Here is a 14462-nt window from a genome sequence, read left to right as displayed (position 1 = left end):
GACGCTGGGAATCCAATCTGAATAGGCTTTGATCAGCTGTGTCCATTTATAAATAACCTTACAGAGGGCTAATAATAGAAGCAATAATGCATGCCCTGCATTGTTTCAGCTTGCCAATGAGGATAAATAGAGAGCTCAGATTATATTTGGGGTTTGAAGCCAGTGAGACCCTTTCACCGCAACATGGGTCCTGTCATATGCGACGGTGCAGTCAGCCAACTTGGCACTTATTTAACAGCACTCCTGCCAAAGACACCTACTTATTACCACCAATAATGGTGCCTCCCTCTCTCCAACACAGGTCACTTTTGTTGTCTTACACAAGCGAACACAACTTGGTTATTATGTTTTTTTTATTTCATTATGTTATACCACAGTTACAGTTACAGCAGGTTATAGTTTGGTCTATCAAGGTCAATTGATATTTTTCAGTTGATGAAATGAGCAAGTGAAACTTCTGCAGTCTGTCAGATCTGTGTGACTCTGAAAAAATACAAAGTGAGATTAGGAGATCACAATCAGAACAAAAGTACATATCCAAGTAAATCACACTGCCACTGCTGCCATCATTAAACTTGTTTTATTTTAACCATGAATTCAGTTTACCTCAGTTTGGTTATCATTGGTAATAATAACAAGAGCTGGTATTGTCAGGTGTATCTCATAGTTTTGTCATACAGGTTTATGTCATATTTAAATTGGAATGAGTCATATTCAGTGTAAACAATACTGATCACCACCTTCATGCGCTGTGGGAAATATCAAGGTATTGATGGAAAATATGGAGAGTGTGTAGTGTTCTGACACATTATCAACAAAGTAAAACTTTCACAAAATAGATGCATATAATGTGTACCCTTTTGGATTGTTTCTATGTTTACACTCCTTGCCAGTGATTGAAGAGGTAACAGTTCCCTGAGGGAAAACTAGACAGACAGAAAAGAACAGAACCATTAGGGAATGAATGAAAATGAAATGTGAAAGTAGTTTGTTTGTTCATAAAGGTGCAGAGATCATCTGGCAATATCAGCAGGCCTTCGAGTTATTCATTTGGAAAAATCTGTGCAGAAAGATGAGTGAGGAAATAAAAGCACACGGATTGAAAAGATAAAGGACAAAGAGATTTTTCAATATAAAGACATAAAACTTTGTAGACCCATCGTAGACGTGTATGTTTGAATTTGTTTTGGTACTTCTCTATTATTTGACCTCTTCCAAGAAGGTCACAGCTTTGGTCCCAATTGTTTGCTTGTTTCTATTCCATCTATCTATCTATTAGTTGGCAGGATATCTGAAAAACACAACATTTTTAAATAAAATTAGGTAGTTAGGGTTAGCCCACTGACAAGGAACAAGGGAATAATTTCATTTGACTTGTCAAGCCAGGAAAAGCACAGGTGTTACAAATAACATTAACAATGGCTCTGTTGTCTTCGAGTGCCAAAGTACAGTGAGCCAGCATGCACAACACCAGGACCCTGAAATTCAAGCAGCTAAATGGAAACCAGCCATCATTAATTTTATTATTTACACCTGCGCTTGTCTTACTGTGACATGTGAAAATGTCTTCAATGAAAAAGGTCTATCAAGTTATAGACCTTATATTGGCAGTCAGCTCACATCATGCAAAGTTTTGAGCAACCTATGATACTTACTGTTAAACTTATTTATATATTTGACATTGTTTATATTTTTGATATCTGCTTGTTTATATTTTTATACTTGCAAAACAATTTCCCTTTGGATAAATAAAGTTATGGCTTATCTTAACATAAGCAATGCTGGATCAAAAACTATAGGCCTACTAATACCAGCTCTTCAATGACTCCGTCCACACCTGAAGTCTGGAGTCATGGCTTCTTATTTTTCTACCAATGTGTTCAAATTCTGCTAACTAATTTGGCCTTCACATGTGCTGCATGCAGTAAAATAGCTGGCACATCACTGAACGCACTATTTACATTTCTAATTTTGCTGTTACTTTACTTTCTTCTGCCACTGCAGCCACAAAGCAGCTCTATGTAGGCTACATTCTTATCTCCTCCTTAGCAGCTCCACTTTACTGTACCTTAAGAGTTTACGAGCAACACGTGAAGGCACCGTATCTTCTTCCTCAAACCTCCTGGAGAGGCTTTTGATTGGCTGCCAGTGACATCATCCTTGCTCGTACGTGGGACTGAAGGCAGTTCAAGCGACACCTCCCCTCTCCCTCCCTCCCCTCTCCTCTGCCAGCCACAGAGGCAGACAGCTCGGCCAAATCCCTCCCACCGCAGGGCCGGACCTCACTGTACAGAAGGATCAAATTTAATATTAATGAAGTCGCGCATTGGCTCCCACTCGCGTCAATCCCGCTGCGCGACTTCTGTAGGCTGGCAGACTTCCTTCAATATTATATATTATTTGTGGGGAGCAGGGTAAAAGTACTAAAAAATGTTGCCGCTCCACAACACGGGGACGGACTGAATGGAGGCAACGTTGTCAGCCAGCGGAGATAATAAATCCGACTGTACTGTACCGCGACACACACCGGTAAGCAGAGATACAAGGCAAGTTTGTGAATTCGTGTCCAAGGCACAAGTTGTTGTTGAAATGCACAGTCATAGAGATTTCACGCAATTCTATAATTTATGAAAAGGAATTATCGCTATATTATTCTTTTAACGACATGAATTACTAAGTGTTTTATTACAGCTGTTATTTTCATTAGACTAGATCTTACCATTGCGACAAAGTTACAATCCCTACCTTTGAAATGCAACCATTGCCTTTATATTTTATTTTTTTATTTTATATGGCGGTGTGAAATTGAATTTCCTTCAGTGTTCAGCTCATCTGATCAGCTCGTCTCGTCCTGAAAGCCATATCACATTCTCGGCACGTTCTCCTGCCGGTTTCTTCAATGAATTTGGCCATGAATGATTTCTGCTTTTGCTGAAGCTGCACCGCGCTTAAAGGATGGAAATGGCCGGGACAGGCAGTGCTCGGCGGGTGTCTTTACATAATATGCCAGGATGACATGCTTTTAAAAATGCTCAGGCTGGTGATCAAAAGGAATTGCCACCCCTCTTTTTTTGTACCCCGACTTTCCATTTGGGGGAGAGACCAAACTGCGGCGTAGCGTTGATGCAGTATTTTATCTTTTTCTCTTTTTCCCCCTCTCTTGTTATAAAAGCTTTGTATCAGACAGACCTGAGTTGGGAAGAAAAATCCAACACCACACACACATGTAGACCTACAGAATGTGGATGATGATTCATATTAGTTACAAAGTGATTCAGTTACACAAGACTCTGTGATGATTTCAATGTTTATTATTAGTGGCCAGTCTGTCACGCCTAAATTTTCCCACCAAGTTGGGTGTAGCCCTGCAGGTGTTGACACTACCAATATTTGGCTTCAGCAGCCGTTTTAAAGTTTGCATGTTGATCAAACAGACAGGAGGTCGGCCTTTGTGCTCTCTGCTTTTTCATTCACAGCCTTGATCTGAATCAGGTGATGCAGAGTTCATTTTAACCAAACAAAGAGTTTCTTTCCCTTGCCTCATGTTTTGGCTTGTTTCTGTCCCCACAGGGCGGCTTGTTGACTTCTCCGTAAACGTCCAGCCCTCAGCCTCCCCATGCCTCCATCTCCCCTTGACGACAGAATTGTGGTGGCGCTGCCAAGGCCGATCCGACCTCAGGAACTCCAACTGCGCCTGGACACCAGCTACCTGGACTCCATTGCCACCAGCACCAGCAGCAAGACAGTCATCAGCACCACCGTGGTGAAGATCCGGGCGACGGCCAATCTTGTAACGTATATGCCCTCATCCAAGGGCTCCACGCGCTCGTTGTCGTGTGGATGCAGCAGTGCCAGCTGCTGCTCTGTGACTACCTATGAGAAGGACAGCCAGAGCCTCAGCCACAGCCAGGTGAGTGCCAGCAGCCCCAACCTCAGCTATGCTGGGCCCCCCACCCCTATGGTCAGCAACCACGAAGCATTAAGCGCCCCCAGTCTGCCGGGAACCCCTAAAGCCGTGTCAACCGTGAGGGTCATCCACCCCAATGAGCTGGCCAAACGGATGACTTGCTGCCCCATGGGACACCCTGTAGGGCCCGTCCCGGTCATCATCGACTGCCGGCCATTCACAGAGTACAACAAGAGCCACATCCGAGGGGCAGTGCACATCAACTGCTCCGACAAGATCAGCCGGCGACGGCTACAGCAGGGCAAGATCACTGTGCTGGACCTCATCTCCTGCCGGGAGGGCAAGGACTCTTATAAGGGCATCTTCTCCAAAGAGATTGTGGTTTACGATGAGAGCACCTTGGACCCCAACCGGCTGACATTCTCCCAGCCACTGCATGTGGTCCTGGAGTCACTGAGGAGAGAGGGCAAGGACCCCATCATCCTCAAAGGTAACACCTTAAGTAGGTTTGTGAAGGCTTGGGGGAAGTAGGAAATAAGGCTTTCCAGGATAAAAAAAAGAGATAGAAAGCACCATTTTATGGGCTTTTGTTTGACTCTGGAGGGAGTAAATCTATTTAGACATCTGAAAGCAATGTTTGATTTAGCACTGGTCGACGCTTAGTGGCAATATAAACTGATATGAAACTACTGTGGTTGCATAATAAGGTGTAGTATGTGTGTAAAGCCTGTTAAACTTTAACCTATATTGTTTTGGTCAGCTGATATTGCCTGTAAACACAATGGTTGTATTTTTATCATGCTGTAAGCTGTGTACTGAAATATTACAGCAGTTATAATTCCATATTTACCAGCTTTTGCTCTGTCTACATCACCCTCATACATAAACATATGCACACACTCTTCACCAGCTTTCTATATGACACATATTAAGCATTTTGCAGGCAGGGAGAAGCAGTTAGCAGTTAGTAAATAAGGCAGGCCATTGAGATAGCAGTCCCTGGATCGCTGCCATGTTTTCTATCTTTGGTGTGTGCGCGCGCGCGCGCGTGTGTGTGTGTTTGTTTGACGCTGGAGCAGCATGTCATGTTGGGGGCTGGGCTGTGAGTGTTTTCAGTCACCGTCTAGCCGTAAGATCACAGCACCTTGATCTCTTCTTGTCTCTTTCTCTTCTCATCTCTTCGTCCTCTGGTCCTCATGTGTACTTTGGTGGACGAGGCTCCTCTCCTACACCGGTGCCTCTGTGAAGCTCGCCTCAGTGGGAGGAACAGGCAGACCGTCTTGCTCTTTTTTCCCCTGGTTTAATTCTTGCAAAATTCAAGTGGAATGAAATGGCCCAGCCTGACTTCTTTTTCTCTACAGGAGTGGCCAGTATCTCCCGTCTGACCTCATTTGTAGCCTATATAACATCCTATATAATGAAATACTTTGGATAAATCATTTAATGGTGGCTATTTAACCTAAATGTGAGTAGAAAAGCACAATATTTGTTACGGTGGAAGGGTCTTGATTATATTACAATTTATTCTCCTAATTCACTTTTATATCTCAGTGTAGTGGTGATTACAGCTTCACTTCCTTAAAATATATGACAGCTTTCTAACTAGTGGAAGCAGGGGGGTGATTGTGATGATAACAAACAATAGTAATAGTGACTATTTGGAACATGCGTGTATGAAAGCTGCTGAATTATTTACTTATACTCCATTATTTGTTCAGTAACCAGCATGTCTTATTCACGATTTATAGTAATACGGTTGTTGAGTGAGACTCTGCTCTACTGGAAACAAAATGATCCATCCCTGCCTCACTGCAGCTAAAAGCAGTAATAGGTTAACATTTAATCCGTAAGAATTGCCATAAACAACATGTCAGTAGAGTCGGAAGGTTTATGGTAAGCGCTGGAAACAGCAGGTCTGTGGTGTGAGAGGCCTTGCAAGGCAGAAGCGGTAATTTCTAAGCAGGAACTGAGCCTATGGCTTATGAAAGTGAGACATAGTCCTTGTGTTTTCCTCTGTGAGTTTAGTTTAGAGATAATGACAGACGGTCACACTCGACAGATTTCATCTCACAGCAATGTGCTGCTTCTGGAGATTCTGTTATTCTCAGTTTACTATGAAAAGTGCTGTTTTGTTCGAACCTGAGAAGAAAGACTAGTTCAGTTTGAGCCAAAATAGGTAGCAGCTTTCACACTGTGTGGCTAGTTTAGTCATTGTTTTGGTTCACTGCTTGCATCAACCTCATTTTCTGTGAAAAAGCTCTGAGCAAGGCAATGTACACTCCTATCTCAGCACCAAGCAGCAGACAAAGTGAGCGATTAGAGGGTGAACAAAGTGGAGCATTTAGCAGCTAAAGAGCTAGATAGTTCCCTCGAGAGCTGGTGGAGACCAAAACAGAGCTATGACTGAGAGTAAAGTGGCCAGAAATATGACTACAAATAAATGCTAATGTTACTCTGTGTCTGCTACAAAAGGTTTGCTAACACATGAACACATTTATAATGTGACAATATGTAAATGGCGCGTTTATAGCTTGTTTCTCTGCATGCGAGAAATAAAAAAACCCCAACAATTTATGGTTCTTTAAATTCAGGCAATATTTTTCTAATGAGCCATAAAGATGAAGAAAAATAGTCTGGTAAAACGGTTATCATAAATTCAGATCTTGTAACTTATCATTTGAACTTATCATTTGAAGGTGTATGTGTGATTACGCGACAGACACGGTATTATGGAAAATGTTATTAATATAGGGTTTTTAAATGTCTTTAAAATGGCCTGTATTAATACAACTATCATATGAGCTCAGAATCTTTGGAAATGTAAGAAAAAGATCAATTTCAGTGGAAGTCCCCCTTTAGGTCTTGTTGTCAGAGGGCCTTTAGAGATTTCCTTTTCTTTTAGTGTAATTATTACCATGGCATCCGACTATAGTAAGGGCTGTGCCATTTTTAGAATAACATCAGGTTAATGTCTTTGTTCATGATAAACAATCAGGCTCTTTTATGGTGAACACACTGTCTGACAGTTGACAGGAGATCCCCACCTGCCCAGTCACTGGGGGAAAGTTGTGTGATGACTTCACATGCCATGATGTCAACTCTTGTAATGTGAACAATATATGAACTGATACTGTGTGTGTGTGTTTGTGTGTCTGACACTTTCCACCCCTCCCCACAACTCTTGTGCTGAAAGGAAACTTTGGCTGATGGCATCACCGGTAACAGGTGCAAACAAAGTTATTTGGAGAAGTGCAGATGTCCAGTGAGAAGTGTATTAAACATTTAGTTAATCTATTTATATGCACATTAACAAGGGGTATTTCTGATGTCGCTGAGCTGCTGGAAACGGTCTAACTAGCTATTTTGGCCATTTCTTTCCTTCTTAAAATGCAAATGGAGTTGTTGCAAATAGAAACACTGCCAATCCCTTCATATTGATTTAATATCCAAATGGAGACATTCAAATTACAACCAAATGTAACAGTGTGGTCTGGGGATCAGAGACTTCTGTAATGTTTTTGCGCTTCGGAGGTCTTTAAAGCGAGTTGTCGTTGCAAGATGTGTAGGCACTCGTTAACGTGTGCCATGTGGTGGACAGAGGAATGAATGCATGTATTTTTAGCATAGCTCCAGTGGGAATTGAACCCTTAACCCTGGCAGTGTTTAGCTTCACGCTCTCTCCAATGAGACCAACAAGGTCCAACTTGCAATTAGGAAATAAATTCACTAATAAAATGTTGTTTGACGGTTGTATTCTTTCTTTTTTTTGCTACATAATTTGACTTTCTGCTTGCTCTGTAAAGCAAACGCAAAACAGTAGCTTAAGTTACAATCTTTCTGTTTGTCTTCTTCACAGGAGGCCTTAGCTGCTTCAGGCAGAGCCATGAGGACTTGTGCGATCACTCGTTGCACCTTCATGAGGGCTTGGACACCGGTGCAGCTGCTGGCCTGACGGGGGCGCTACCTCACTCCCTGCCCTCCACCCCGGACATAGAGAACGCAGAACTGACACCAATCCTGCCGTTCCTCTATCTGGGGAACGAGCACGACGCTCAGGACATCAACCAGCTGCAGCGCTTTAACATCGGCTACATCCTAAACGTGACCACCCACCTGCCACTCTACCACTACGACACGGGCCTCTTCATCTACAAGCGCCTGCCCGCCACGGACAGCAACAAGCAGAACCTGCGGCAGTACTTCGAGGAGGCGTTTGAATTCATTGGTATGAAACATGTCACTTAGTTTAGCAATAGAAGGTTTCAATTAAGAAATGTAAGCTAACACAAATATTTTGTCTTCTGACCCTTTAAGACAATGTAATGTCTACTTCAGAGCTTTAAGCAAGAATTTAAAATCTCTATACTGGGTGGAACTCATTGGGATTAAGGCCAGAGATCACTGTGGTGCTATAAACCAAGCTGGTTGCACGTCACTGGCAAAGAAACTGTATTTTAAATGGATAGGTCACATCAGGCTAATTACTGATTCCCTAAGCAAATCCCTATTTGTGGCTCACTGGTTTGCCCTGTTGCCTTGTGGCAAGAAGGTCCTGAGTGTGACTCTTGTCCCTGGTCCATTCTAGAGTTTGAATGTTACTTCAGAGTTTGCAGATACTTCTTTCTGCAATCAATAAACTAAAGATTTCAAATAGCCTAAAAGTATTGCGTTGTAGTGTATGTTTCTCAGTAAATTAGATTTGCAAAAGGGTGCTTTCTGGGTGCTTTTGGCCAACATGTTAGCAGTCCACTTTGATATTGAATAGAAATACGTAGGAAATGGTTAGAAAATTGATGATGTAGGGCTGGTTATTGTTTGAAATGTTTTATACACCTTTTTTATACTTTAAAACGGCAAAACTCTTTAATTTTACAAGAGAGTTCTTAAATGTAAAACACTAGCCCCCATACTAATTTTGTATTAAGGCAAAGCTCTTTGCCAAAATAAATTACTAACTAACTATGATGACAAAAAAAATTCAGTAACCAGGCCTAAATAGCTGCCTGGTCACTAAGGAAGTTTTAATATGTTATCATGCATGATGAATATCCAAACAAAGCAAAACAAAGCATTTACTGTATTTTGTTCTAATTGTTCCCATGTTCCTCTCTGCAGAGGAAGCACATCAAGCAGGTATGAGCCTTCTGATCCACTGCCAGGCAGGCGTGTCTCGTTCAGCCACCATCGTGATCGCCTACCTGATGAAGCACACCTGGATGACCATGACAGACGCCTACAAGTTTGTCAAAACCAGGAGGCCCATCATCTCCCCGAACCTCAACTTCATGGGCCAGCTGTTGGAGTTCGAGGAGGACTTGAACAACGGAATAACGCCACGAATCCTCACGCCAAAGCTGATGGGTTTGGAAACCGTTGTCTAAACGAACCCAATCGACTTGATGCCCACACTTGAACTCACTCTCACGGTTTTTTCAAGAGAGGCCGGCTGCTCCGTTAGCTGGTTTGGAGTGTGGGAGAGAGAGAGAGAGCCACTGTTTTCTTCTTGAATCTCCTCATGCTCATCTTGGACTCTCTGGAGTACCAAAGCTCTGGGTGAGTGGTGATGTGAAATGCCAAAAATCCCTGCTGTTCGGACCTGGCCGAAGTCCCAGAGGAGAAGACGAGTTATAGAGATATAGAGATAGAGAGGTGCAGCGGTCAGTGGGAAGCTTTCCATTTGTCACCACAGAGGAGCAAACATGGGGGAAAAGGAAATCGGTTTGGAAAAGATACTCTATGTGCTTAGGGGCAATTACTGAGAAGAGAAACTCTTTAAGCTCACACTGTGGCACAGAGTTTATATTTGCAGACTCAGGCGGGGTTGGCCACGGCAGTGCCTGTCAAAAAAACAAAACAAACAAAAAAAAAGATGCCGACTTGTATGGTGTGTTAATGTTGTTGTTCTATTTTTATACAGGGGTTTATGGGGATGACCATGACGAGCCCACAGCGGCTTACTGTGCAATAATTTCAGAGTGGAATGCAACTGAGACCTTGATCTTATGTGTATATATCGGTAATGATTATGACACATTTTGATGTTAATGTAATTACTGTCGTTCAGTTCTATCTCAGTTTATGTTTAAGGTGCATACAGTTATGCTGTAATATTTGGCGCAGATAAGTGCGAGAGACAGAAAAAAATTGGGTTCTACTTTTTGAATGCAGCATGAGGGTTTTATGTCATCTGTGTGTTTCCAAAATACACAGAACCACAAATTCATATTTCGTGTGCTTGCTTCTGTATCTTCGTTTTGCCATTCCTGCATCCACATATTTTTAGCAATATGTATATATGTTACCAGACAGCCATAAGAGCTTTTTTATGCATGGCTGCTGGCAGAGGAAAGAACACTTTGAAATAATGAGTGAATATTGTCAAACAGGGCTACTGGTGATGTTTCATGTAACAGGACGGAGAACTTTCACTGCCTGCCTCTGTTGTCTCCTCTGTTCTTTTTTGCTCCCATTCAACCATGAGCCAGCTCTGTTGTAATGCACTCCACTTTGTCCCTATGTAGCTACATGTCTTTGTGTCAGTGCCCTAAATTTTGCGCTATGATTTAGTCCATTGTAAGGTAGCAGATTGAGGTACAGACTTCAAATAAACATTCACTTCCTCCCATGGGTCACAGTTTAGTGTGGTACAGGATGGTCCAGTAGAGCAGTGTGACCTTTGTCTAATGTTTTGCAACTCCCTGTCGCTGACACTAAGCTACAGTTAAGTGAGCTCCTCTGCCTTCCATAGGCAAGCGCTGCTGTCACGTGCTGCTCTAGTGCCTCTATCAATGCCTTAATTCATGTGTCACCGCTGGGCCTGCGCATGGTACACCATCACGTGCAGACGAATGCAGAATGCACCGAGGTCGAATTATAACTCACAGACAAAAGCAACCAAGCTTCTCTTGGCCTCTGTGCAAGATACAGATTTAACTTTTCAAAGATTATTTCTGCCGTTTCTGATTCATATGCAGAATTTGAAAGGACTTGCATTCAAAGATGCTAAAGAGCCTTGAGGTGAAAATGCTCATTATGTAACTCTGATCTCGTGGTGGTATTTGAAGGAGAATTTGAACTCCGCCGTGAATTGTAAATCAACACTGCACTAAATAGTAAAGAGTATATGCACGCACACACAGTTCACCCTCATCGTGTTGTATCTGAATATACTCACCTTTGACTCATATTGATATGAAGAGAAATACTGATCCAGACTGCAGATATTTGCATCGTTGCTTTTTTGAACAGAACCAAAATTTCTGAATGTTTTTACACATTCACTGTCTCAGCTGTCGCCAGTTTTAGTGGAAATTATAAAAAGGGAAACTCCGTAGTACCCAGGTGGGATGTATAGTTCACTTAGCACACAGTCTTGTTGAGATGACCATATAAAAAGTGAGCATTTAAACATAGAACAAATACTGATTTAAATTTTCGAGATCAGTCTTGTTGTGTGGAAGCCTTGAATCTCCGAAATGTTTTTTTTTTCTTTTTTAACCTAAGAAAAATAGCCTTGTTTTAGCCTGGTAAACACATATCTTTAAACAAATTGGTTTTGAATTGGTAAACCCAAGGGCTGTCAAAGTTTCCAACACATAAAATGCAGTCCTTCAACAGAAGTTTAAACATGAAATTCAGACCAAAAAACCCCCAAGGAGTACAATGTCTTCATCCAGTATTTTATATTTCTTACAATGGTTTCTGTTCTCTTCATGTTCTCTGGTGTCTGTTCAGCTCTCCATTGTTTGCTCAACAGTAAAGGCATAAAACAAAGCACAGGGCTAACAATATTACTGTCAAAGCACCAAAAACCAACATTTAATTCACATTACACCCTCTGTGAAGCATTATATCTTAAAAAGTACATTCTGAACCCATGCGTTTGGAGAAAGATCGCGCTTCTCTGTCAATGAGACGAATGCAAGGAGTTTCCATAGCATAGTGAACACAAAGACACAATGCACTCGGTAAGGCTTTACACCAAGATTCACGACAATAAGCTTCAAAAATCCCTCACGTGAAAAGTCATGCTATGCAAAACGAAATGTCCAACTGACATGAAAATGTGTTGTGAGGTCTTTGCGAACATTTTGAGCATGAATAACAGTTTGCAGCCTCGGATTAAAATGAGTTAATTTTTTAAGTGTGACTTATAGACAAGGAAGTAAAAAAAAAAAACAAAGTTGGCGTGGTGACGTGTCCTCACTTGTTATTTTTGTTGCTGTTGTCTTTGGTGTCTACTGGTGCTCCACAATATATTTGAACATGATAAAAAGGTATATAATAACAATTTACTACACGTTTGTAGCTTGTGCATTTATATTCAGTGATTTGCAAAAAAAAAAAAAAAGAGTGCTTAACAACTGAGCCAATGTTATATAAGAATAATGTACCTTTTCATCTCATCTGCTGGGTCCTACATCCACAGCGGCACATGGATTTTGTATGTAATGATCTATTTGACTGAACAATGTAACCGTCGTACTGTACATTACTCTCTGGTTGGAAAAACGAAGCATGCTGTGTGCTCCTGGGCTGTGAGGGACACTTGCGGTCATTATGGTGCTGTCTGTCTTTTCCCACACTGCTCTTTCTGTAAAGGCCATAGCCTGATTGACAGCTCCAAGAGGCATCTGGGTATGTGTTCCCTTTTATTTGGGAACACGGTTCTGTATTAGAACAATATCAAGCTGTTGTATTTGATGGGCACTCTTTACGACTAGACTTGTTTAAGAGTCTCTGCTTTGGGCTTAGTGGCTCCGGTGGAAATGGGCTTTGCTCTACAAGTCTCTGTATCTTTGTTTCTGTCTGTAGTCAACGGTCAAGTATATACAGTATATAAATATATATCTATTTTCTTTGTATGCATATATTCATTACTATTTTTGCACTGACCTACGGACAGATGGATTTATTTTTTTTCACAAAGGGTGCTATTATAACGGAGGCCTTCGCCCACACCTTTTTGCATGACTTGCTCAAAATTCCCCAACTGGTCTGTCATCTCTCCTACTCCTTGAACTGTTGCAATTGAAGCTCTGTAATTTTGTAATCCCTACTTGTGAGCTTTGAAATAAACAGGGAGGCTTCAAGTTTGGTTTGGCGTCCTGGAGGTTTATTTTCTCCCGGTTTCTTTCTACGTGGAGGAACTCACTTCTTTGGCTGCAGAGAGAATAAAGTAGAAATATGTTTCTAACTTGTTTCCCTGTTTCTGACACACTGTGAAGATGTTTTACTCTGTAAAAATGTAAAATGTTTAAAGCTGCTACAATCAATATATTTATATGAACAATGAAATGAGTAGTGTGAAAAGGGGTTGTTTGTAGTGACGAATCCACAGGATTATCACCTGACTATGATTGACACCTGACCCTGAGTTTTGCATAGCATCTTTCAGTTCATTGTTTTGTTTTTCACAGCTCTTGTCAACTTGTTTCCAGATGTTCTCAACAAAAAAAGATCTGATAAAACCACTGTACACTAGCTGGTGAATGCAGTGGAGCATATAGCAACTATAGAGCCAGCTATTTCCACCAGGACCTGGTGACAACCAAAACAGAGCAACAGCATTGCATTCATCAGGTGGCTGATGTGCTGATGTGAATGATGATGCTGCTCCGTGAAAATGAGCAACTTTTTGTAAATAAGTTTGACATATCAACCTAAAATATGTCAGTGTTGTGTTCCAAAAAATTTTAGGTTTAAATTCTAAGCAAGAGACTTGAAGGGCTGCAACTAATTATTGCAAAAGTCAGAAGTGAAAAGTTGTTATCATATTTTTCCAGAGTCAAAGGTGACATCAACCAATGATCTAAAACAGAAAAGCAGAAAGACATCACTTTTTGGAAGCCGAAATTAGCACATTTTTGGCCCTCCTGCCTGAAAAATTACTTAAGCAATGAATCAAGTCTGACGATCGGCTAATGAATTAATCAATTCAATTTCTTCAGCTGTACAAGAAATAGTGGTACATTAAAAACACCCTGATATTAAAAGAGAAACAACAGATTGAGGGATAAAGAGAGAAAGGAAAATTTCACGTGACCAAGGCCCTGTAATACAATCGAAGCCAGAAACAACAGAAGCTCAGAGACTCCCTAATCATTGGGATCAATAACAACAAAACAAGCCTTACAGCGTGCACTTTAAGAGACAGCCCCATCAGCCTCTTGACATTTGAGCATCCAAGGGAGTACACAGCCAGAGTCGTGAATTATCTGCACTCCCCTCTATTCAACCATGTGTCACATAGCTGCAGGAGTTATGGGCCTATATTTACTCCATCTTTGCAGGAGTATACCGCCTCATTGCTAGCAGCGAAGGATTGTGGGGGGTGCTGGCCTGAGGGTCAAGATCTCTCCATAGGAACAGGCACAAAAATAGTTTTTAGCATTGTTTCTAATTACAAGTGATGAGTGCCCCGCCTCATTAATCCTTTCCTATCAGCACTAGGCAGGCTGGCAGCACCAGAATAGCCCTGATCTTTGTGCTGCTGCACGCCGCTCTCCAGCGAGCCCTGCATGGACGTATTAGGCAAAGCAGGAGAGGAGAGGAG

At 41.7% G+C, this 14462-nt stretch overlaps 1 protein-coding gene and 1 long non-coding RNA gene across 5 annotated transcripts; one reads left to right on the top strand and one right to left on the bottom strand.

The window, feature by feature from the left end:
* Window positions 1–335: 335 nt before the first annotated feature.
* On the bottom strand, window positions 336–2184 carry LOC119893007. 3 transcript variants are annotated; one of them, XR_005442743.1, is made up of 3 exons: window positions 2069–2184; window positions 857–1291; window positions 336–483 (listed from the first exon to the last, which is right to left on the bottom strand). It is a non-coding gene; the product is annotated as an uncharacterized LOC119893007 (long non-coding RNA). The 3 variants fall into 3 exon arrangements; XR_005442744.1 differs by lacking the exon at window positions 2069–2184 and having other exon boundaries at window positions 857–926; window positions 1194–2062; XR_005442742.1 differs by lacking the exon at window positions 2069–2184 and having other exon boundaries at window positions 857–2062.
* Window positions 2185–2321: 137 nt separating this feature from the next.
* dusp10 (dual specificity phosphatase 10) lies at window positions 2322–13004 on the top strand. Of its 2 annotated transcripts, none has more exons than XM_038704925.1 (4): window positions 2322–2529; window positions 3571–4397; window positions 7764–8132; window positions 9023–13004. In XM_038704925.1, exons 2-4 carry the CDS (start codon window positions 3617–3619, stop codon window positions 9286–9288), a joined length of 1416 nt encoding a protein of 471 aa, XP_038560853.1. In that variant the 5' UTR covers window positions 2322–2529; window positions 3571–3616; the 3' UTR covers window positions 9289–13004. The 2 variants fall into 2 exon arrangements, with proteins under 2 accessions (XP_038560853.1, XP_038560854.1); XM_038704926.1 differs by having other exon boundaries at window positions 2322–2546.
* The last annotated feature ends 1458 nt before the right edge of the window (window positions 13005–14462 follow it).

This window comes from Micropterus salmoides, unplaced genomic scaffold (assembly GCF_014851395.1).
Source record: "Micropterus salmoides isolate LMB-PRFRI ecotype aquatic unplaced genomic scaffold, ASM1485139v1 Ms_hic_scaffold_789, whole genome shotgun sequence".
NCBI lineage: Eukaryota > Metazoa > Chordata > Actinopteri > Centrarchiformes > Centrarchidae > Micropterus > Micropterus salmoides.
This window is presented reverse-complemented; position numbering and strand designations above follow the sequence as displayed.

What these genes read in the sequence shown, in the direction of transcription:
- dusp10 (XM_038704925.1), top strand. Translation starts at nt 3,617, where the DNA reads ATGCCTCCATCTCCCCTTGACGACAGAATTGTGGTGGCGCTGCCAAGG. An exon ending in GGACCCCATCATCCTCAAAG is followed by an intron (nt 4,398 to 7,763) that starts GTAACACCTTAA and finishes TCTTCTTCACAG; the next exon opens with GAGGCCTTAGCTGCTTCAGG. An exon ending in GGAGGCGTTTGAATTCATTG is followed by an intron (nt 8,133 to 9,022) that starts GTATGAAACATG and finishes TCCTCTCTGCAG; the next exon opens with AGGAAGCACATCAAGCAGGT.